Below are 25,305 nucleotides of genomic sequence, written 5' to 3'. Positions count from 1 at the left end.
TACCCGCTCCCCTCCCTGCCCTCACTTTCTACCCCATCAGCCTCCATATTCAAAAGATCATCCTTTGCCATTTTTGCCAACTTCAGTTCAATGCCACCTCTAAACACATCTTCTCCTTCCCTCCCCTTTCAGCATTCCAAAGAGACTGTTCCCTCTGTGACACCCTGGTCTACTCCTCTTATCATCCCCAACACCACGGCACTTTCCTATGCATTTGCAGGTGTAACATCCGCCCCTTTATCTTCTTGCTGTCAAAGGCCTCAAACACTCCTTCCAGGTGAAGCAGCAATTTACTTGCATTACTTTCAATTCAGTCTACTATATTCACTACTCACAATGCGGTCTCCTCTACAATGAGGAGGCTGAATGCAGAGTGGGTGACTGCTTCACGGAACACCTTCGCTCAGTCTGCAAGCATGATTTAACATCTCATCCAAATGCTCAAACCTCCCAACATACAGCATTCCCTCAATGCTACACAGAAGTATCTACCTAGATTATGTGCTTAAAAATGAACAGAGCCAAGCTATTTGAATTCTAAAGGGAAAATATTTTAACTAATTGCCACATAATCCTAAATGTTATAAAGGAATGCAAAATGAGGGGGAAATATAAAACAAATGGAAAAGAAAAAGAGAACACAAAAGCTAAGATAGATGATAAAAGCAAGATTTTGTGAATTCTTTGTAACTATATATTAGCCAATGGAAAAGGAACAAAAACACATAGGGCCTTTTTGATTGATAGGTATTTTTCATTCCCTCAAAATAGGTTACACTAAAATATGGCAGTCAGCCACTTTTAAATTTAAGGAAGAAATCCCCATTCCCTTCAGTAAATCTCATGTAAACATTTAAGTTTTCTCCAGCTTAACCGTGACGAAATATAACCCCAATATAGTTATCTCAAAATCAAGTATTTTGTGGAATTTGTTAGTTAATAGAAATTTACTCCTCCGGGAGGCAACATCCTAATGAGAAAATTTACAGGAAAATTTAATAGGCAGCACAGTAGTGGTTGATAGTTCCTGATCTTCAGAGCTGATCATCTCATCGAGGATTCCAACAAAGTAAGCGAACAGACGTGGAGTTTAAGAGAATAAGTGAAAGGCAAAATAAAATTTTTGTGCGAATTAAATCTCACATACTGTTGTGTTTGCAGAACCACATAAAATACTTTAAATATATAGTATAGTTTTGGTAAGAATCATTCATTTATTAAACAGTCACATGCAATTCATAAATGAGTTGAAATCATGTAGCAGTGTGCTGACACAATATGATGAGTCAGGTATCACATCTGCAATCTTTGGACGCTAGAATTCTTGATCTTAGTTTTGGTGGCATGGGGAATTCTGAAGCTGAGACATGCCCACAGAAATAGATGGAAAAATAAAAAGGAACCATGTTTCTGCAATCTACTCTTGTACTCTTCTTAGTAGGTTGTTTTGGAATGGAACTGACTGAGGTCGTTCATCTGTTTTAATTGGGGATGATGTATGGCATAAGGAAACTCAAAGGAGGTGGCACCAGTGTGAGAAATGCAAATAACATTCCATAACACTGAATAGAGGCCCATGGAAAACTGGGAGGGGTAAAAAGACAGACTAAAAAGCTGAGTTGATTGAAAAATTATGCCTTTTATCATCACAATATATTTCCTAGCTGGAGCTCTTTTGACCAGCTGGCTCAAAAGCACTTGAGTTCACAAATCAACAAGGATTGTTTGGCCATTTATCCATAATCAGGAACATTGAACAGCTGGTCATATTTACTTACTGGTATATACATGCTGTTACCCTTAACTCAGAGGGTAGCAGCCACTGATACTGACATCCGTCCACTAATCAAACTGAATACAGATGTATGCCAAAGTAGTTATTGAGGTTAAACTAAAACATGGCAGTCAGCCACCTTTAAATTTAATGAAGAAATCCCCATTTTCAAAATGAACTTCTGCAATGGTGAAAATGAACACCATTCCAAGTTTTTGCTCATCTACTTAAAAAACCCTTTTTGTAACAGAAATAACTAGAAACTCCCATATCCAAGAAATGGGTTTATAAAAAAGTCACTTTTGTAAAATTAACCACCTCCTTTTACTTAAAGTAGAACAGTAAAAAAAAACTACTTGTTCAATTTGTACACTTGCTTAGTTTTTCAGCAATTGACTAGCTGATACTATCAGCCTCATTTGTCAGGATTTCTGCAAGTTCAGTTAAACCAGCATCGATCAGTGCAGACAAAAAATTCTCCACTGTAGCTTGCAATCCCTCCCGATCATGCCAGGCAACCAGCAGCAGTTTAGCACGCATCTTCACATCCTCGCTATCGGATTCAATTCCTCGGATGTCAGACTCCTTCATTTCAAAGTGTGGTGCCAATACTTTCCACTGCTCTCCAAGTTTGTTGGCAAGTATATCTATCTGTTCACCTGTTACAAGCTTAGTCTGCACATCAGGGCCTAAAAAATAAGGAAAATTATTAAATGCTACTTTCAGACATTCAATACCTAATTCACACCATCAAGTTAAACAGTTATCAAATATTGAGTAATGTTTATGGGCAAAATCTATAATCTAGATCTACAAGTTAGTTCAGAATAAAACACTGGACTTCAATACATAATATCAAAGTAAATTAGCATAAAAATAAACAATTTACTATGTTGTTAGCTATCATACAGGAATATGAAAATAAATCTTTCCTTAGTCGATCCCCCACCACCCAAAATTGATAGGACCGGCATGTTAACTCACTCCCACATTATGATGTACTACAACTGGCAACTGGAATGATTCATGAAGTTTGAATTACCTTCCATATTTATTTATCTATAGAAAAACTGCCTGGCGCCACTGTTAAGATTTTGCCCCTGAGGGAGAAAGGTCACTCACTGATTTTTTTTTTGGATCGGTCTGTTTTCCTTTCCTAATTTGCCTTTACTTTAACCATTATACACCTCTTGTCCTAAAGTTAGTTGGTGCAAACCCACCATTTCATGACAAAAAAAAATGAAACATTAACATGCGAGGCTTTCTTTACTGGAATGGACTATCGAAAGAAAGAGTCTGTATTTGCATTTCACAGCCTCAGGATATTTTAAGGCACTTATTAGTCAATGAAGTACTTCTGAAATGTAGTCAGTGCTGTAATGCAAGAAACCTATTTCATTCAACTTCAGGTGTTTGACGCCAAAATTTTCTTGTTTGCTAATTTTAGCTTTACACTAAAATGAGAACACAGATATAAGTACGACCTCCAATTCTTGACATAGCAATACCTTTCAGAATTTTGTTGTAACATTATACATTCTCACTGCACTGACATTTTTAGAACAGAATTTGGTGTTTTCATACTTCTCTTAGATCTATCAGAAATTCAACACATTTTATGCTATTGACTAAACAATTTCAGAAAAGATTTCTTTAGAGAATAGTTTTGAAAAGAGCCAATAGCAATTTTTAAAAATTTCACACCACAAATCATCATCACTCTGAAGGCAGAACTTGTGGCAACAGACCAGGCTTTTACTATTGCTCCTTTAAACTGCTAGCAGGTGGAACATTAGCTGCCCTGGCATTTTTTTCAACATTTACTGTTAGTAAGCATTTGGCTTTGCGGAGAATGGAAACACAAGGTACAAAGCTATGTGCTATCATTCCCTGGCACTGCTAGTTGAAGCTATGATACAATGTGTTATCATGTTGTCAGACAACACGAAATCTTAAATAAAAACAGAAAGTCTGATGAAAGGTCAGCGACCTAAAACATTAACTGTTACTCTCCATAGATGCTGCCTGACATGATTATTTCCAGCAGTTTCTGTTTTTACTTCAGATTTCCAGCATTTGCAAAGCAAGGAGTGGGGAGATGGCAGTTGATATCAGGATCATTCCACTGTCTTTGTGTATTTCATTATTAACCTGGAGGAAGTACATGGTGTAAATTAACATAATTAAAGGACTCAATAAAAGTTTAACATAGTTATAATTTATTCTAAAATTACATCTGTAGCTGCATCTACAACTTCTAGCATCTGGTGGTTCAAAGCTTCGTAAATCAGTGACTTTCACCGTCTGGCTAAGAAGTTTCCTTGGTATCAGTGGATATGACAAAGGTCAGCCATGATGAAAGTGCAGTGCTGGTCTGCACATCTAACTGGGATACAAAGATCAGAACCAGTAGCAAGGCCTACCATGCCCTCAGCCACACCCTCATCAGCTCTTGTGGCCTCAACCTCCTCCAATCCCAATACTCCCTTTACCTGGTCATGATAAAACTTCCCCTCCAGCTCCCTCTCAAAGTAAAAATGAACTTACATTTAAATACCACCTCAGGATGTCCCAAGCTCTTCACAGTCAATAAAGTACAATCAAAATGTAGACGCTGTTATTTATGGGGAAATGCAGCAACCAATTTGCATACAAGGTCCCACAAATGGCTATGAGATAAATGACCAAATGATCTATTTGTGATGTGATTGAGGGATAAGGAATTGGCCAGGATACCAAGAAAACTCCCCTGCACTTCTCTTAGTGCCATCGGATTATTTGCATACAACTATGAGGGCAGATGGGACCTCGCTTTAAACGCCTCATCCAAAAGATGGCACTTCCAACAGTGGAGCACTCCCTCAGTCCTACACTGAAATAAATTGTTCAAGACTTAAGAACTTAAGAAATAGGAGCAGGAATAGGCCTGCTCCACCTTCAAGCCTGCTCCACCTTTGAATGAGACCATAGCTGATCTTCTACTTTAGCACCATTTTCTTGCACTATCCCCATATCCTTTGATGTTTTTAATATGTAGAAATCTATGAGTTTCAGTCTTGAGCATACCCAAGGCTAAGTCTTCACAGCCCTCTCGGGCAGGGAATTCCAAAGATTCACTTTGAAATTCCTCCTCAGCTCAGACCTAAATGGCCTGCCCCTTTTTCTGAGACGGTGAACCCTGGTTCTAGGCCCACCCAGCCAGAGGGAATATCCTTCCTGCATCCACCCTGTTGAGCTCTGGAAAAATTTTGTACATTTGAATGAGATCACCTGTCATTCTTCTAAACTCCAGATAATAAGGCCCAGTCTATTTAATCTTTCCTCACAGGACAATCCCTCCATCCCAGGAATTATTTTGATGAAATTTTGTTGTTCTTCCTCTATAGAAAGTATAGAGGAGGCCAAAACTGCACACAGTACTCCAGGTGTGGTCTCAACAAGGCTCTATATAATTGCAGTAAGACATCCTTATTCCTATACTCAAATCTTCTTGTAATAAAGGCCAAATTGGGTTTGGATGTGAACTCACGACCTTCGGACTCAGGAGTCAGAGTGCTGACACTGACTCATGGTACAAACTCTAAACTCTCTTGCCTTTGACCCTTCTTTCATCACCACATCTTTGCTGCCACTGACATGCTGAACCACTGCCTGCCTCTTGTTCCCAGCAAATCCGTTGCCCAGCCCTGTCCCTCCTGGGTGTGGCCCTAAGGTTTCCTTCCTGAAGTCAGGAGAATGCAAATTCAAGCTCATCTGACTCATAACTGGTTCAGACATTAATCCAAAGATCTGGTTTGACAGTGTTAATTTCCTCAGCCAAAACAATCGATAAGTCCAGAATCATTCTGCAACCTCTAAAACCAGTTGCCTCCTTAAGTCCCTCCATCTTGTCCTTTGCTTCAATCTCAATCTCTCAATTTTGGATTTTGGCTATCATCCCTGCTTCTTCCTGGCCCTAACTTCCAACCAGTCTCCCAACCACTAAAGATGTTATCTTTCACTTTCTTGCCAATTTTGTCCTCTGTGCTCACCAAGATCATCATTGCCATAATACCCGTGTTTCCCCAACTCCAACTCAGGCCCCCTCTCGACACCCATGTCAGCTGACATCAATGAGACTATTTCCTCAGTCACTGTCTCTCTCCTTTCAAAACTAAGATTCTGACCACCTTTCTCAAAAATAAGCCAGCTCAACCCAATCACGCTCCACAACAACCAAGCAATCTCTTCCTTTATGAGGTTCTCATGTTGTTGCCCTCCAGCATTGTGTCCATATCACATGAAAGTCCCTCTTTAAATCCTGAAACAACCCTAACCAAAGTTACAAATTACACCTTCAATGACCATGAAACATTATCCTCCTTAATGTTCCTGCAGCATTTTATACAGTTTGCTATGCCATTCTCATCTGCCAGCCAAATCTATGCATCCTTTACATTACAGAGTCCCATGTGGCATAAAGAGGGATCAGCGTGATCGAACGGCTGGAGGAGGTGGGTGAAGCTACATTGGAAATCTTTCATTCTTCTGCAGTTAAATGCATTACCACTATGAAAATGGGCGAACTAAATGTTCATAGTTTACACTTCATTTACAAAGTACAACTCCTGACAGCATACTCCTCTTTATCTAATCTCTAGAACCAATTCATGATTAAATAACTCACCTATACCAGATTCAATGTCCATTTACATTGAAGAAAAACCACCTACAGTAGATGCAAAGTAGTCCTGTCATCTATAACACTCATTAATAAAAAGGAGGCGATTTTGGGAGATACAATGATACAAGAAATCTAGATTTTCATGAGACTTGTGAAATGCTATCAAGTCTTTACTTACAATTGAAGGCATGAAGCTAGATTCTGTTCCATTTACCTACAGGAATTCAGCTTCTAATGAGTCTAAATAAATGAGGCAGCGTGGCACATGAAGGTCACAGGTCTCCATTTGAGTGCTGTTTCCTGGGACCCCATGTAACAGTGTAAAAGTGCCTTCAAAGTGGATATTTCTACCTACCTGATAGCAACCATTAACTGCTTGGGAGAGGTCGTTAGCAGCCTTTTGTCACCAGACGATGATGTCAGGTAGCCTGCTGTTGTTGGCTGAAATACATGGGAAACTAGAAATGTCAACATTGGAGGCCTTCTTAAAAATATTAAGATTTCATAATATATTTTTGATTGTTCTTATTAAACAGAAGATGAGCATCTGTTCCAGTAACATTTGTTATTTCAAGAATGAATGCCATGGATTTTCCTAGTTTTATTAGCCTTTAGTGTGATTCTTGAATGAATCAGTGTGAATGTCATGATTCATCAGGCTGCTACTCTCTTCCTCAAGGCTTATCATTGCCATGTGTGGATAAGTGCTGTGTTTTAGCACTGCTAGTCAAGTACCAAACCTACACACAGCAAACAGACCTAATCTTGTAAAATATCTAACACTTTCTGTATTCTCAATGGCAGAATTTGATCGGAAACCACAATAGTAGTCCCAATCCAAAACATGCATGAAACAATGGTTAGCAGCAGCAGCAATGATCCTGAATTTGATGCCAATGCAATCATGCCTTTAATCTGCGGCATAATTTTAAGACAAAAAACAGCAGACAGCTCATATGTTTTCATCTCATGGGGAGCCTGTAAAAGCAATAAATCCTTACGACTGTTCAGCATCTAGTCCATTTTTATTTTTTAAAATCCCAACAGAGTCCAGAGCAGTCACTAATACTCAAAAAAATTATAAAAAATGTACTTCAAATTGTGCAAGTAGTGATTTTTGCTTGTACGACACAGCAAGCTCCACCTACACTTAATAGCAACAATTTTTCCCACTGACCAATTACAATGGCAAATTTTCTGTGGTTCAGCAGTTGTCCTGGGCTCTGCTGAGAGAAATAACATTTACAAAATTCACAAATTTAAGTTCCCATGTATTTTTCAGCCAGTGGCAGGCTACCTGACATTTGTCATCATGCGGTGACAAAATTTTGCTAACAATGTCCTCAAAGCAGTAAGTGGCTGCTGTTAAATCGACTGAAACATTCACAATTAAATCAAATTCAATGCTTTCTAAAATCTAGCTTTGTGGATGAAGTATGCTGTTTTTAGCTTGGAGCTTTCCATTAAAATTTCTTACTATTCTTATCTTTCTATGCTACCCTTCCATTCCTTGGTTTCTGAGCAATGCTAACAACTCTGCTTAGCAACTAGAAAAAAAATTAACTCCTTTTTTTCTTTCATAGATCAACTTATTTTTCTGAATGTAGAATTGGGAAAGGCAGACTTCTCTTGCTATCTTCTTTACCAAGGGAAGGTGCTGGGGTGGGGTTGAGAGGGCGTTGGTGAGGGTTGAAGACACACTTATATCATTAGGTCCACGATCTGCTATTTGTTGAGAAATTAGTACTAGTCAAAATTACTATTAGGTAGCCATGAATCTTCAATATATTTCATATAAAAGCTGCATTTCAGACTTACTTTCAGTGCTTTCCTTTAGCAATGCATCATCATTGTCTTCTTCCTCATCTTCATCCTCTGCTGTCTTTATCTCTTCAGAAGGAGGCTGCAATTGGTCATAGAAGTGATTAAAGCAATTTCCAATGCAGCTTCAAGAGAATTATTAGTATACTGGTGTTGTGATTATCTGATTCCATAATTCGTGTGTTTTAGAGGCATAACTTTCAGTTTTAGGAATATAGCTTTTAGGTTGGGGTTAGGGTTAAATGGCAACATCTAATTGAGAAACTGATAAGCAACTGTGAAGCAAGTGCTATTCAAAAAGATCTAGGGTAATTACAGTTCAAAGTGTTTATTTAATAAAAAACAAAAACAGAATTACCTGGAAAAACTCTGCAGGTCTGGCAGCATCGGCGGAGAAGAAAAGAGTTGACGTTTCGAGTCCTCATGACCCTTCGACAGAACTTGCGTGCGAGTCCAAGAAAGAGTTGAAATATAAGCTGGTTTAAGGTGTGTGTGTGGGGGGCAGAGAGATAGAGAGACAAAGAGGTGGGGGGGGGGGGGGGGGGGTGTGGTTGTAGGGACAAACAAGCAGTGATAGAAGCAGATCATCAAAAGATGTCAACGACAATAGTACAATAGAACACATAGGTGTTAAAATTAAAGTTGGTGATATTATCTAAACGAATGTGCTAATTAAGAATGGATGGTAGGGCACTCAAGGTATAGCTCTAGTGGGGTTTTTTTTTATATAATGGAAATAGGTGGGAAAAGGAAAATCTTTATAATTTATTGGAAAAAAAAGGGAAGGGGGAAACAGAAAGGGGGTGGGGATGGGGGAGGGAGCTTACGACCTAAAGTTGTTGAATTCAATATTCAGTCCGGAAGGCTGTAAAGTCCCTAGTCGGAAGATGAGGTGTTGTTCCTCCAGTTTGCGTTGGGCTTCACTGGAACAATGCAGCAAGCCAAGGACAGACATGTGGGCAAGAGAGCAGGGTGGAGTGTTAAAATGGCAAGCGACAGGGAGGTTTGGGTCATTCTTGCGGACAGACCGCAGGTGTTCTGCAAAGCGGTCGCCCAGTTTACGTTTGGTCTCTCCAATGTAGAGGAAACCACATTGGGAGCAACGAATGCAGTAGACTAAGTTGGGGGAAATGCAAGTGAAATGCTGCTTCACTTGAAAGGAGTGTTTGGGTCCTTGGACGGTGAGGAGAGAGGAAGTGAAGGGGCAGGTGTTGCATCTTTTGCGTGGGCATGGGGTGGTGCCATAGGAGGGGGTTGAGGAGTAGGGGGTGATGGAGGAGTGGACCAGGGTGTCCCGGAGGGAGCGATCCCTACGGAATGCCGATAAGGGGGGTGAAGGGAAAATGTGTTTGGTGGTGGCATCATGCTGGAGTTGGCGGAAATGGCGGAGGATGATCCTTTGAATGCGGAGGCTGGTGGGGTGATAAGTGAGGACAAGGGGGACCCTATCATGTTTCTGGGAGGGAGGAGAAGGCGTGAGGGCGGATGCGCGGGAGATGGGCCGGACACAGTTGAGGGCCCTGTCAACGACCGTGGGTGGAAAACCTCGGTTAAGGAAGAAGGAGGACATGTCAGAGGAACTGTTCTTGAATGTAGCATCATCGGAACAGATGCGACGGAGGCGAAGGAACTGAGAGAATGGGATGGAGTCTTTACAGGAAGCGGGGTGTGAGGAGCTGTAGTCGAGATAGCTGTGGGAGTCGGTGGGTTTGTAATGGATATTGGTGGACAGTCTATCACCAGAGATTGAGACAGAGAGGTCAAGGAAGGGAAGGGAAGTGTCAGAGATGGACCACGTGAAAATGATGGAGGGGTGGAGATTGGAAGCAAAATTAATAAATTTTTCCAAGTCCTGACGAGAGCATGAAGCGGCACCGAAGTAATCATCGATGTACCGGAGAAAGAGTTGTGGAAGGGGGCCGGAGTAGGACTGCAACAAGGAATGTTCCACATACCCCATAAAGAGACAGGCATAGCTGGGGCCCGTGCGGGTACCCATAGCCACACCTTTTATTTGGAGGAAGTGAGAGAAGTTGAAGGAGAAATTGTTCAGTGTGAGAACAAGTTCAGCCAGACGGAGGAGAGTAGTGGTGGATGGGGATTGTTCGGGCCTCTGTTCGAGGAAGAAGCTAAGGGCCCTCAGACCATCCTGGTGGGGGATGGAGGTGTAGAGGGATTGGACGTCCATGGTGAAGAGGAAGCGGTTGGGGCCAGAGAACTGGAAATTGTTGATGTGACGTAAGGTGTCAGAGGAATCACGGATGTAGGTGAGAAGGGACTGGACAAGGGGAGAGAGAAGGGAGTCAAGATAACGAGAAATGAGTTCTGTGGGGCAGGAACAAGCTGAGACGATCGGTCTACCGGGGCAGTTCCGTTTGTGGATTTTGGGTAGGAGATAGAAGCGGGCCATCCGAGGTTGGGAGACTATCAGGTTGGAAGCTGTGGGAGGGAGATCCCCAGAGGAGATGAGGTCAGTGACAGTCCTGGAAACAATGGCTTGATCTTCAGTGGTGGGGTCATGGTCCAGGGAGAGGTAGGAAGAAGTGTCTGCGAGTTGACGCTCAGCCTCCGCGAGGTAGAGGTCAGTGCGCCAGACAACAACAGCACCACCCTTGTCAGCGGGTTTGATGACAATGTCAGGGTTGGACCTGAGAGAATGGAGTGCAGTAAGTTCAGAGAGAGACAGGTTAGAATGGGTGAGAGGAGCAGAGAAATTGAGACGACTAATGTCGCGCCGACAGTTCTCAATGAAAAGATCAAGAGAAGGTAAGAATCCAGAGGGAGGGGTCCAGGTGGAGGGAGAATATTGGAGATGGGTAAAAGGATCCGTTGAACTGGGAGAGGACTCCTGCCCAAAGAACTGAGCCCGGAGACGAAGACGGCGGAAGAAGAGTTCAGCATCATGCCGAGCCCGAAATTCATTGAGGTGAGGGCGTAAGGGTATGAAACTAAGTCCTTTGCTGAGCACTGAACGTTCAGCATCGGAGAGGGGAAGGTCAGGGGGTATAGTGAATACACGGCTGGGGTTGGGATTGGAAGAAAGTGTGGGGACGGAGGAACAGGCAGGGGTGGAGGGTCCTAGATGGGTGTTGGTGTCGATGAGTTGTTGCAGCTTGCGTTCCTTAGCACTTGAGAGAAAGAGAAAAAGTTTCTTGTTGAGGCGTCGGATGAGCCGAAGGATAAAATGAAACTGGGGGCACGCGCAGCTTTGATCTGAGGGCCCTTAGCTTCTTCCTCAAACAGAGGCCCGAACAATCCCCATCCACCACTACTCTCCTCCGTCTGGCTGAACTTGTTCTCACACTGAACAATTTCTCCTTCAACTCCTCTCACTTCCTCCAAATAAAAGGTGTGGCTATGGGTACCCGCATAGGCCCCAGCTATGCCTGTCTCTTTATGGGGTATGTGGAACATTCCTTGTTGCAGTCCTACTCCGGCCCCCTTCCACAACTCTTTCTCCGGTACATCGATGATTACTTCGGTGCCGCTTCATGCTCTCGTCAGGACTTGGAAAAATTTATTAATTTTGCTTCCAATCTCCACCCCTCCATCATTTTCACGTGGTCCATCTCTGACACTTCCCTTCCCTTCCTTGACCTCTCTGTCTCAATCTCTGGTGATAGACTGTCCACCAATATCCATTACAAACCCACCGACTCCCACAGCTATCTCGACTACAGCTCCTCACACCCCGCTTCCTGTAAGGACTCCAACCCATTCTCTCAGTTCCTTCGCCTCCGTCGCATCTGTTCCGATGATGCTACATTCAAAAACAGTTCCTCTGACATGTCCTCCTTCTTCCTTAACCGAGGTTTTCCACCCACGGTCGTTGACAGGGCCCTCAACTGTGTCCGGCCCATCTCCCGCGCATCCGCCCTCACGCCTTTCCTCCCTCCCAGAAACATGATAGGGTCCCCCTTGTCCTCACTTATCACCCCACCAGCCTCCGCATTCAAAGGATCATCCTCTGCCATTTCCGCCAACTCCAGCATGATGCCACCACCAAACACATCTTCCCTTCACCCCCCTTATCGGCATTCCGTAGGGATCGCTCCCTCCGGGACACCCTGGTCCACTCCTCCATCACCCCCTACTCCTCAACCCCCTCCTATGGCACCACCCCATGCCCACGCAAAAGATGCAACACCTGCCCCTTCACTTCCTCTCTCCTCACCGTCCAAGGACCCAAACACTCCTTTCAAGTGAAGCAGCATTTCACTTGCATTTCCCCCAACTTAGTCTACTGCATTCGTTGCTCCCAATGTGGTCTCCTCTACATTGGAGAGACCAAACGTAAACTGGGCGACCGCTTTGCAGAACACCTGCGGTCTGTCCGCAAGAATGACCCAAACCTCCCTGTCGCTTGCCATTTTAACACTCCACCCTGCTCTCTTGCCCACATGTCTGTCCTTGGCTTGCTGCATTGTTCCAGTGAAGCCCAACGCAAACTGGAGGAACAACACCTCATCTTCCGACTAGGGACTTTACAGCCTTCCGGACTGAATATTGAATTCAACAACTTTAGGTCGTAAGCTCCCTCCCCCATCCCCACCCCCTTTCTGTTTCCACCTTCCCTTTTTTTTCCAATAAATTATAAAGATTTTCCTTTTCCCACCTATTTCCATTATATAAAAAAAAAACCCCACTAGAGCTATACCTTGAGTGCCCTACCATCCATTCTTAATTAGCACATTCGTTTAGATAATATCACCAACTTTAATTTTAACACCTATGTGTTCTATTGTACTATTGTCGTTGACATCTTTTGATGATCTGCTTCTATCACTGCTTGTTTGTCCCTACAACCACACCCTCCCCCCCCTCCACCTCTTTGTCTCTCTATCTCTCCGCCCCCCACACACACACCTTAAACCAGCTTATATTTCAACTCTTTCTTGGACTCGCACGCAAGTTCTGTTGAAGGGTCATGAGGACTCGAAACGTCAACTCTTTTCTTCTCCGCCGATGCTGCCAGACCTGCTGAGTTTTTCCAGGTAATTCTGTTTTTGTTTTGGATTTCCAGCATCCGCAGTTTTTTTGTTTTTATGTTTATTTAATAATGCTAGAATTAGAAGGGAGAAAACTTTAACAATGGGCTTAAAAACAAAACAAAAACTTGAACATCTTTGAGCTTTTGGTAAGGACTTTCTTGACACTCTTCCCCTGGTCCCATCATTTTCACCCAGAACAAGAAATGGGAGGATCTCATAAAACATATTTCTCTCCAAGATTGTGACATACAATCAGTCCCTTAACTGTCTTATACATTTTACTCCACCCAGCGTTCTCCATACCACCACTTTCACCCTACACTCATTTCTCCCTCAATGCCTCCAAGCTCATAATGAGGTCTTCTCTTCTACCTCACTCTCTTTCAACTCATTACACAAGTACCATTCTATCAGCACTGGATAACTTGCTCTCAGTTCACCCAGCCTACCCATCAGTAGTCTCTTTTCTCACAAAACATTCCTTTGTCCTTCATTTCTCCAACTACCTGCCCTTTCTCTTTAAATTTTTTGAACATATCATTGAGATCTAGCTCCATGTCAATACATCCTATCAATACCTTCAATTTGATTTCTGTCCTGTCTGTACCACCTCATTCATTCATCAGTGAAATCCTATGCCACTGTGATCATCATGCACTATACTACCTTGTCTTCTTGGCCTTTCTGTGACATTTAACTACTCCATTCTTCTCCACCATCTTGCCATTTGTCAGCTTCTGCTGCACTGCCATGGCATGGTTCCACACCTACCAGCACCTCCCCAATAATAGTACTCATCTTGATCTTACAAGTTTAGTTCCAAAAGATGCACCCACAACACCCTTCTTTTTTTTCTTTATTCTTTCATGGGATGCGGGCATCACTGGCAAGGCCAGCATTTGTTGTCCATTCTTAATTGCCCTTGAACCGAATGACTTGCTAGGCCATTGCAGAGGGCTGTTAAGAATCAGCCACATTGCTGTGGATCTGGAGTCACATGCAGGCCAGGCCAGTTAAGGATGGCAGGTGGGTTTTTATGATTATTGATGGAAGTCTCATGATCATCATTACTGAGATTGGCTTTGAATCCATGGATGGGATTTTACGGCCCTGTTTTGGTGGGGATGGGCCGTAAAATGCGACAAGCAATTCAAACTTCTATTGATTTTGGCAGGACTATAAAATCCCACTGGTGTAAAATTCTACCACATGTCCCTAAAGCATTAGCTTGGGCCACTGGATTACTAGTCCGGTAATATTACCACTACGCCACCATCTCCTGTCTATATACAGCTCCTTGGGGATATCATTCATAAGCATCGTGTCAGCTTTTACATGTATGCTGGCAGTGCCCAGTTTTATCTTTTCTGGCACCATTCTTGAATCCTTGACCACCACCATGCTCTGGGTGCTGATCTAATATCCAGTCCTGGATAAACAAGAACTTCTTTTTACTCAAGTAAGAAAACTGAGGTTAGTGCATTCACCACTCAGCTGAAATTCCACAGCTTTGTATTTAACTCCCTCCACCTTTGGTAGATTCCTCAGGTTGAACTAACAGTGTGCAGTCTTAGTGCTCTGCTCAGGCCATTTTCCCCTCGAGACTCCTTCATCATTCAATAAAATCATGGCTGATCTGATCATGGCCCACAACTCCACTTTCCTACCTGTCCCCCATTACCCTTGACTCCCTTGATAGTAATGTATCTAAGTGTGCTGATGATACTAAGCTACATGGAAAGGTAAGCTGTGGGGAGGACACAGGGAGGCTGCAAAGAGATATAGACAGGTTAAGTGAGTGGGCAACAAGATGACAGATGGAGTAGGGAAGTGAGAAGTTATTTACTTTGGCCATAAGAATAGAAAAGCAGAATATTATTTGAAAGGTGTGATACTTGTAAATATTGATGTTCAGAGAGACTTGGGTATCCTCACAGAAGAAACACAGAAAATTAGCATGTGAGTGCAGCAAGCAATCAGGAAGGCAAAAGGCAGGTTGGCCTTCATTGCAAAGGGATTGGAGTACAAGAATGAAGAAGTCTTACTACAAGTGGACATGGTTTTGGCAAGACCACATCTGGAATACTGTGTTCAGTTTTGGTCCCCACATTTAAGAAAGGATATACTTTCACTGGATATAGTACAGTGAAGGTTCAATAAATTGTTCCCTGGGATGAGGGGGTTGTACTATGATGAGAGGGTGAGTAAATTGGGCTTATATTCTCTGGAGTTCAGAAGAATGAGAGGTGGTCTCATTGAAACCTACAAAATTCTGAAGGGGCTTGATAGGGTAGATGCTGAGAGATTGTTTCCACTGATCGGGGAATCTAAAACACGGGGTCACAGTCTCAAAATAAGGGGTCGATCAATCAGGAGTAAGATGAGAAGAAATTTCCTCACTCAAAAATTGTGAATCTTTGGATTTTTCTACCCCAGAGGGCTGTGCATGGGGTAGAGACAGAGTTTTAGTGTTTCAAGGAATTCAGGGATATGGGGAGCAGGTGGTAAAATGGGAGTTGAAACCCAGTATCAGCCATGAGGGAAGGCGATGACATAGTGGTATTGTTGCTGGACTAGTAATCCTCTGCTCTGGGGGCCCAGGTTCTAATCCCGCCAAGGCAGCTGCTTCATCAATGACCTTCCTTCCATCATAAGGTAAGAAGTGGGGATGTTCGCTGACGATTGCACCATGTTCAGCATCATTCGCGACTCCTCAAATACTGAAGCAATCCATGTCTAAATGCAGCAAGACCTAGACAATATCCAGGCTTGAGCTGACAAGTGGCAAGTAACATTTGCGCCACACAAGTGTCAGGTAATGACCATCTCCAACAAGAGAGAATCCAACCATCGACCCTTGATGTTCAATGGCATTGCCATCACTGAACCCCCACTATCAATGGGGGGGGGGTTGTTACCATTGACCAGAAACGGAACCAGACTAGCCATATAAATATTGTGGCTACAAGAGCAGGCCAGAGACTAGGAATTGTGCGATGAGTAACTCACCTCCTGACTCCTCAAAGCCTGTCCACCATCTACAAGGCAAAAGTCAGGAGTGTGATGGAATACTCCCCACTTGCCTGGATGAGTGCAGCTCCTACAACAATGAAGAAGCTGGACACCATCCAGGACAAAGCAATCCACTTGATTGGCACCGCATCCACAAACATTCACTCCCTCCTCCACTAACACACAGTAGCAGCAGGGTGTACCATCTACAAGAAGCACTGCAGGAATTCACCAAGGCTCCTTCGACAGCACCTTCCAAACCCACGACCACAACCACCTAGGAGGATAAGGGCAGCAGATAAATGGGAACGTCACCACCTTGGAAGATCCTCTCTATGTCACTGACCAGCCTGACTTGGAAATATATTGCCGTTCCTTCATCGCCGCTGGGTCAATATCCTGGAACTCCTTTCCTAACAGCACTGTGGGTCACATCCCGTGAATGAATTTTAAAAAAATGATCTTACTGAATGGGGGAGCAGGCTCGATGGGGCACATAGTCTACTCCTGCTCCAATTGTACTTGTACTTGTAGGTCACTCAAATCCCACATCCTCATGACCACCATGACCACCAATGTCCACCTGCATACTGTCATTAATGTCTGCCCCCATGTCATGCTCACTGCTGCAAAAATGCTCAGCCATGTTTTTGTCACCTTCAGAGTCAAATACACTAATATTTTTCTTGCCAGAATCCTGAGTGTTACCCTTTATAATATGCTATTCATCAAAAATCCTTTCAGCTGCACCCACTATCACAGTCTCAATTTCTGTGCTCGCCAACTTCACTGGGTCTCTACCCATCAACCCTCACTTCCTTGTCTATACATCCATCCTTCGCCTTGCCCCTCCCTCCTTCAACAACCACATTGACACCCATAGGAAATATTGCATTGTGGTAGTGTTACTGGGTTAGTAATTCAGGCACCCAGGCTAATACTGCAGAGACACGGGTTCAAATCCCACCATGGCAAATCAGGAATAAAACGCTAGTTTCTTGAATAATGATCATGAAACTGTTGAATTGTTCACTAATATCCTTCAGGAGATGAATCGGCAACCCTTACCCAGTCTACATAAGCTGGTCTACATGTGACTTCAGATTCACAGCAATGTGGTTGACTCTTAACTGATAAGCCATTCAGTTGTATAAAATTGCCACAGGAAATAAAATATCACTATAGGTGCACCTACACCATCTGGTCTACACTGTTTTAAGAAGGCAGCTCACCACCACCTTCTCCAGGATAATTTGGGAGGAGGACCCCATGTCAGGCAGTCAGCAGCACCTAGCACCTAATATCACAGGAGAAACATAAGCTCATTGGTTAGTGAGAAACTGCAGTTAGGGAGTGTCATCAAGTAGCTGAGTATTAGAAAAACACATTGTTTTTAAAAGAAGGGGCTACTTACGTTTCAATAAGAAACACAAGAAATAGGGAAATAAAGTTAAGTCGAGGCCAGGTGAAATAAAGTTGCATAAGTAAACCAAAGTAAAATAAAATTAACACAAGGGAAGTAAATTGAAGCCAGGGCAGGACAGCTCAGTTGTGTGGAATGTGTGTCCTGTAATATGCGGGAAAATTGTGGGCACTACCAGTGTCATAGACGACCACATGTGCAGTAAATGTCACCAGCTGCAGAATCTGGAGCTCTGGGTTTTGGAGCTCGAGCAGCAGCTAGAGTCACTATGGCACATCTGCGAGACTGAGAGCAACGTGGATAGCATGTTCAGAGGTGGTCATATTGCAGCTTAGGAGCCTGGAGCCGAAAGAGAATGGGTGACCACCAGGCAGTCTAAGAAAGTTAGGCAGGTGGTGCAGGAATCCCCTGGGGTCCCGCTCACCAATTGGTTTTCCATTTTGTATACTGGTGAGGGCATTGGAGGAGTGCAATCAGAGACAAGTTTGTGGCATCACATCCAGCTCTGTTGTACAGGAAAGGAGAAAGAATAGAGCAAGAGCAGTAGTAATAGGATTTTTGTTCGTTAGGGGAATGGACAGGCTTTTCTGTTGTCGTAGACATCACTCCAGGACAGTATGTTGCCTCCCTGATGCCAGGGTCAAAGATGTCACAGAGTGGCAAGACATTCTTCTGTGAGTGGAAATGAGGTCCTGAAAGCAGACTTTAGGGAGATAGGACAGAGCCTGCAAACCAGGATGTGTAAAGCAGCCATACAGACCAGGACGGATACGTTGGTGTGTGTGTGTGTCCGTGCATGCGTAGGGGTGGAGAGGGTGGTGGGCGGGAAGGTGTGTGCGGTTAAACTGGATGGGCAGCGGGATGGGAACCTGAGGGCAAATTCAGAGCAGGGAGCGGGAAATGGAGAATGAGTGACTCTGAAAGACAGAAGCAGCAGAGGAATATGGCAGTGTCAGAAGGTACATATTTAAATGGAAGGAGCATGGTAAAGAAAGCCAATGAGCTGAGAGCACAGATAGACACATGGCAGCATGATATCATCTCTATAATGGAAACCTCGCTTATGGAGGGGCAAAAATGGCAGCTCAACATCCATGGATATAGAGTTTTTAGGCAGGATGGGAGGGGGATAAAAAAGGTGGGGGTGTAGCATTATTGGTTAAAGAATCAATTACAGCTGTGAGGAGGGATATATACTTAGTGAAGCATCAAATGAGGCCATGTGGGTTGAGCTCAGAAATAAAAAAGGGGCAGCCACACTGCTAGGAATGTACCATAGACCCCCAAATAGAGGAAGGGAGTTAGAAGAGCAAATATGTAGACATGTTTCTGAGTGCAAAAACGATAGGGCAGTAATCATTGGGGACTTCAACTACCCTAATATCAATTAGGATACAAACAGTGTAAAGGGCACACAGGACGCAAAATTCTTGAACTGCATTCAAGAGAATCTTTTTAGCCAGCATGTAACAAATCCAATAAAAGGGAGCACAATTCTAGATTTAGTCTTAGGAAATGAAGTGGGCAAGTGGATGAAGTAGCAGTAGAGGACCATTTTGGAGATAGTGACCATAATATAGTTAGGTTTAGCATCATTATGGAAAAGGAGAAAAATAGAACAGGGTTAAAAGTTCTAAATTGGGAGAAGGCAAATTTTACGAAGCTGAGAGGGGAACTGGCGAGAGTGAACTATATACAGCTATTAGAAGGAAAAACTGTGTCAGATCAGTGGGAGGCATTCAAAGGCAAAATTCTATGGGCACAGTGTAGACATGTCCCCACAAAGAAAAAGGGTGATACTGCCAAATCTAGAGTCCCCTGGTTATCCAGAAGCATACAGGCCAAGATAAAGCAGAAAAAGAAAGCTTATGACAGTCACAAAAGACTTAATACTGTAGAAAGCCTAGAGGAGTATAGAAAGTACAGGGGTGAAGTAAAAATAGAAATTAGGAAAGCAAAGAGAGGATATGAAAAAATATTGGCAGGTAAAATCAAAGAAAATCCTAAGATGATTTCCCAGTGCATTAAGAGCAAGAGAATAACCAAGGAAAAGGTAGGGCCTATCAGAGATGTACATGGTAACTTGTGGGTTGATGCAGAAGATGTGGGCAGGGTTCTCAATGAGTACTTTGTCTCTGTCTTCAATAAGGAGGGATGCTGCAGGCATTCTAGTTAAAGAGGAGGATGAAATATTAGATACAATAGAATAGTGAAGTGAGGGGGGGTGGGGGTGGAATTACTGGAGGGACTGGCATCCTTGAAGGTGGATAAATCACCAGGGTCAGATGCATTGTATGCCAGGCTGTTGAAACAAACCAGGGAGGAAATAGCAGATGCTCGATCATTTTCCAATCCTCACAAGAAGCAGATGAGGTCCCAGAGGTTTGGAGATCTGCAAACGTTGTTTAAAAAGGGTGCGAGGGATAGGCCAGAATATTATAGGCCGGCCAGTCTGACTTTATTGGCAACAATTCTGAGAGACAGGATAAACTGTCACTTAGAAAGGCATGGACTGATCAGGGATAGTCAGTATGGCTTTGTTAGGGGAAGATCGTGTCTTACTAACTTAATAGATCCAAGGAGGATTGATGAGGGTAGTACAGAGGTTTTATCTACATGGATTTCAGTAAGGCATTTGACAAGGTCTCATATGGCAGAGTGGTCAGAAAAGTGAGACCTCAAGGGATACAGGGGAAGGTGGCAGATTAGATCCAAAATTGGCTCGGTGCCAGGAAACAAAGGGTGATGCACGTTTTTGTGAATGGAAAACGGTGATGTTCCTTAGTGCTCCGTGTTGGGGCCTTTTCTGTATATATTAATGATTTAGACTTAGGTGTGGGAGACATGATTGGGAAATATGCAGATGATGGAGAAATCAGCCGTGCAGTTGATAGCGAAGAGGGTAGTTGTCGACTCCAAAATGATATCAATGGTTTGGTTGAGTGGGCGGAGAAGTGGCAAATGGAATTCAGTCCGGAAAAGCGTGAGACAATGTATTAGGGGAGGCAAATAAAGCAAGGGAATACTCAATAAATGGGAAGTAATTGAGAGGGGTTGAGGGAGTGAGAGACTTTGGTATGCATGTCCACAGGTCCTAGGAGGTGGCAGGGCAGGTGGACAAGATGGTCAAGAAAGCAAATGGAATACTTTCCTTTATTGGATGAGGTATTGAATACAAAAGCAGGGATGTAATGATGGAACTGTATACAATACTGGTTAGGTCACAGCTGGGATTTTGCACACAGATCTGATCATCACATTACAGGAAGGACATAATTGCTTTGGAGAGACTGCAGAGGAGATTTGCAAGAATGTTGCCAGGGCTTGAAAACTGTAGCTATGAAGAGAGACTGGATAGGCTAGGGTTGTTTTCCTTACAACAGGGAAGGCTAAGGGGTGACCTAATTGAGATGTACAAAATTATGAGGGGCCTAGATAGGGTAGACAGGAAAGACTTGTGCTGAGGGATCAATTACTAGAGGGCATACATTTAAGGTGATTGGTAGAAGGAATGAAGGGGACGTGAGGAAAAACCTTTTCACCCAGAGGATGGTGGGCGTCTGGAATTTACTGCCCAAGTTGGTGGTTGAAGCTGAAGCGCTCAACTCATTTAAAAGGTACCTGGATCTGCATCTGAAGTGCTGTAACCTGCAAAGCTATGGACCAGGTGCTGTTTGGCTGACACAGGCACGATGGGCTGAATAGCCTCTTTCTGCAGCGCAACTGTTCTATGGTTCTAACAAATGCTGGCCTTTCCAGAAACGCACGAATTCCAAGAACGAAAAATGCTCCTGCATGCACTTCCATTCTTACAATTCTAATCTCATCTGCATCCTTTCTTTTCTGCAAGGTTTCCAACCATTTTGAACAATTTGCACATTACCTCAGTTCCTCTGCCTTGAAACCTTTCTACCCTTCTCAAAATTTATCTCTTCTGGCCACCTCTGCTAATTCTTCTTGCTGCATTGCTTGGTCTCTGGTTAGTTTCTACATTTGTGAAAAGCTTTGGTACATTTTATATTACAGATTTTATATTAAAGTAAGTTGCTTTTTCCCTGCAAGGTTCGCTGAACCATATGATTGAGATGTATTGGGCAAAGGCATGTTTTTCAGTTATTCACTGAAGTTTGCCTGTTTTTAATCCAACTTAGTACTCCAAAAGGCCCTGCATGAAGCAGGGGTATAGTGGTAGCTGCTGAGTGGACTTCGTTCCATACAACGATGGCACACAAACAAACACCTGGTGATTCAGAATATTATATACTAAATGATTTCATTATTCGGACATATCTTCCAGCTTTCAAAATGTGGCACTGCACTATATGCTTCACAAACAGAAAGCAGACAAGATACTTACAGGTAGTTCCTTAGCCAATTTGATAACCATGTTGTCTAGGTACTCAGGCAAGCTCTTGAACTGTTGATTAGTTGGCTGGAAGAAGTGTGGACTTCGTCTTGCAAGCAGCCTCAAAGCCCGCCAGCCATAATTGGAATTGTTTACCACCCTGCGTCATTCAAGTAAAAACTGGTGTCAGAATGTGAACAGATTCTGATAATCATACTTTCATGGACAATTAATCTTTAAGTCTGTGAAATCACAATAACTTACTTGTACTCTTCTTCAACCATGTTTTCTGGATCAGCTTGCTCAATAGCTTCTTCAAAAAACTCCTCCAAAGTGGGCATAAACTCTCTGCAATCCATATAGATAATGTCAAAATGAAGATAAAAACACAAAATTGTGATCAGAATAGCAGTACGCTGCAAGATGGCCATTTACAAAACATAATAGCCTTCACTGGGGGGATGGGAAGGGTGCAGGGAGCGGGATTGGGGATACCCACAGTGCTGTTAGGGAGAGAGTTCCAAGATCTTGACCCAGCAACTGTGAAGGGACAGCGATATATTCCCAAATCAAGATGGTAAGTGACTTGGAGGGGAACTTCCAGGTGGTGGTGTTCCATCTATCTGCTGCCCATGTCCTTCTGGATGGTACAGGTCATGGGTTTGGAAGGTGCTGCCGAAGGAACTTTGGTGAGTTTCTGCAGTGCATCTTGTAGATGGTACACACTACTACCACTGTTTGCCGGTGGTGGAGGGAGTGAATGTTTGTGGAAGGGGTGCCAATCAAGCAGCTGCTTTGCCCTGGATGGAATCAAGCTTCTTGAGTGTTGTTGGAGCTGCACTCATTCAGGCAAGTAGAGAGTATTCCATCACACTCATAACTTGTGCCTTGTAGAGTCTGGACAGGCTTTAGGGAGTCAGGAGGTGAGTTACTCACCGCAGTATTCCAAGCTGACCTATAAAGCGCATGGGATTGGGGGTAGTGTTTTGAGTTGGATAGAAAACTGGTTGGCAGACAGTAAATAAAGAGTAGGAATAAATGGGTCTTTTTCCGAATGGCAGCCAGTGACTAGTGGGGTACCGCAGGGATCGGTGCTGGGACCCCAGTTATTCACAATATATATATTAATAATTTAAATGAGGGAGTTAAAAAAATATCTCCAAATTTGCAGGTGACACAAAGCTGGGTGGGAAGGTGAGCTGTGAGGAGGAAGCTGAGTGAGTGGGCAAATGCATGGCAGTATAATGTGGATAAATGTGAGGTTATCCATTTTGGTAGCAAAAACAGGAAGGCAGATTATTATCTGAATGGCTATAAATATAGAGAGAGGAATGTGCAACGAGACCTGGGTGTCCTTGTACACCTGTCGCTGAAGGTAAGCATGCAGGTGCAGCAGGCGGTAAAGAAGACAAATGGCATGTTGGCTTTCATAGCCAGAGGATTCGAGTACAGGAACAGGGATGTCTTGCTGCAATTGTACAGGGCCTTGGTGAGACCACACCTGGAATATTGTGTGCAGTTTTGGTCTCCTTATCTGAGGAAGGATGTACTTGCGATAGAGGGAGTGCAGAGAAGGTTTACCAGACTGATTCCTGGGATGGTGGGACTGACATATGAGGAGAGATTGAGTCAATTAGGCTTATATTTGCTGGAGCTCAGAAGAATGAGGGGGGATCTCATAGAAATCTATAAAATTCTAACAGGACTAGACAGGGTTGATGCAGGAAGGATGTTCCCGATGGTGGGGGAGTGCAAAACCAGGGATCACAGTCTGAGGACATGGGTAGATCATTTAGGACTGAGATGAGGAGAAATTTCTTCAACCAGAGAGTGGTGAGCCTCTGGAATTCGTGACCACAGAAAGTAGTTGAGACCAAAACATTGTATGCTTTCAAGGAGTTAGATATAGCTCTTGGGGCGAAAGGGATCAAAGGTTATGGGGAGAAAGTGGGAGCAGGCTATTGAGTTGGATAAAAAACAAAAACAGAATTACCTGGAAAAACTCAGCAGGCCTGGCAGCATCGGCGGAGAAGAAAAGAGTCGACGTTTCGAGTCCTCATGACCCTTCAACAAAACTGAGTGACTATTAGGAGAGGGGTGAAATAATAAATGGTGGAGCAGGTTCGAAGGGCCGAATGGCCTACACCTGCTCCTAGTTTCTATGTTAACCTGCTCTTGTAGCCACAGTGTTTAAATGGCTAGTCCAGTTCAGTTTCTGGTCAATGGTAACCCCCAGGATGTTGACAGTGGGGATTCAGTGACGGTAATGCCACTGAACGTCAGGGGACAACAGTTGGATTCTCTCTTGCTGGAGATTGCCTGACACTTGTATGGTGCAAATGTTACTTGCCACTTGTCAGCCCAAACCTGGATATTGCCCAAGTCTTGCTGCATTTGGACATGGACTGCTTCAGCATCTGAGGAGTCGTGAATGGTGCTGAACATTGTGCAATCATCAGCCAACATCCCCACTTCTGACATTATGATGGAAGGAACGCTATTGATGAAGCAGTTGAAGACAGTTGAGTTGAGGACACTACCCTGAGGAACTCCTGCAGTGATGTCCTGGAACTGAAATGATTGACCTCCAATAACCACAACCATCTTCCTTTGTGCTAGGTATGATTCCAACCAGTTGAGATTCCCCCCACCCCCTCCCACAGCTGTTTCCCATTAACTCCAGTTTTGTTAGGGCTCCTTGATGCCATACTCAGTAAAATGCTGCCTTGATATCAAGGGCAGTCACTCTCACCTCACCTTGGGAGTTCAGCTCTTTGTTCATACTTGAACCAAGGCTGTAATGAGTTCAGAAGCTGAGTTACCCTGGTGGAACCCAAATTGAGCATCAATGAGGTTATTGCTAAGCAAGTGGAGCTTGATAGCGCTGTTGATGACCCCTTCCATCACTTTACTGATGATCAAGAGTAGGCTGATGGGGTGGTAATTGGCCAGGTTGGATTTGTCCTGCTTTTTGTGTAGAGGACATACTGGGCAATTTTCCATATTGCCAGGTAGATGCCAGTGTTGTAACTGTACTGGAACAGCTTGGCTTGGGGAGCACAGGTCTTCAGTGCTATTGCCGGAATATTATCAGGGCCCATAGCCTTTGCACTCTCCAGTGCCTTCAGCTGTTTCTTGATATCACATGGTGCGAACTGAATTGGATGAAGACTGCCATCTGTGTTGCTGGGGACCTCTGGAGGAGGCTGAGATGGATCATCCACTTTGCACTTCTGGCTGAAGATTGTTGTAAATGCTTCAGCCTTATCTTTCACA

The 25,305-nt window shown here is 43.5% G+C and overlaps 1 protein-coding gene across 3 annotated transcripts in view; it reads right to left on the bottom strand.

Moving 5' to 3' along the window:
- Positions 1–1,194: 1,194 nt before the first annotated feature.
- The window catches only part of thoc1 (THO complex 1), a 92,792-nt gene continuing 68,681 nt past the window's right edge, over positions 1,195–25,305 (bottom strand). For 2 of the 3 annotated variants that reach the window (XM_041190456.1, XM_041190457.1), the window contains exons 18-21: positions 22,294–22,377; positions 22,042–22,189; positions 8,256–8,340; positions 1,195–2,463 (exon numbers count right to left, since the gene is read on the bottom strand). In XM_041190456.1, coding sequence (XP_041046390.1) covers positions 2,171–2,463; positions 8,256–8,340; positions 22,042–22,189; positions 22,294–22,377 — 610 coding nt within the window. In that variant the 3' untranslated portion in view covers positions 1,195–2,170. Of the gene's footprint in view, positions 2,464–6,792; positions 6,879–8,255; positions 8,341–22,041; positions 22,190–22,293; positions 22,378–25,305 lie in introns of all 3 variants that reach the window. The other variant, XM_041190458.1, reaches the window with a different exon arrangement.

The sequence above is a fragment of the Carcharodon carcharias genome, chromosome 6 (genome assembly GCF_017639515.1).
Source record: "Carcharodon carcharias isolate sCarCar2 chromosome 6, sCarCar2.pri, whole genome shotgun sequence".
Classification (NCBI taxonomy): domain Eukaryota; kingdom Metazoa; phylum Chordata; class Chondrichthyes; order Lamniformes; family Lamnidae; genus Carcharodon; species Carcharodon carcharias.
Note: the sequence above shows the minus strand (reverse complement) of the source record. Positions and strands in the feature narration are given on the sequence as shown.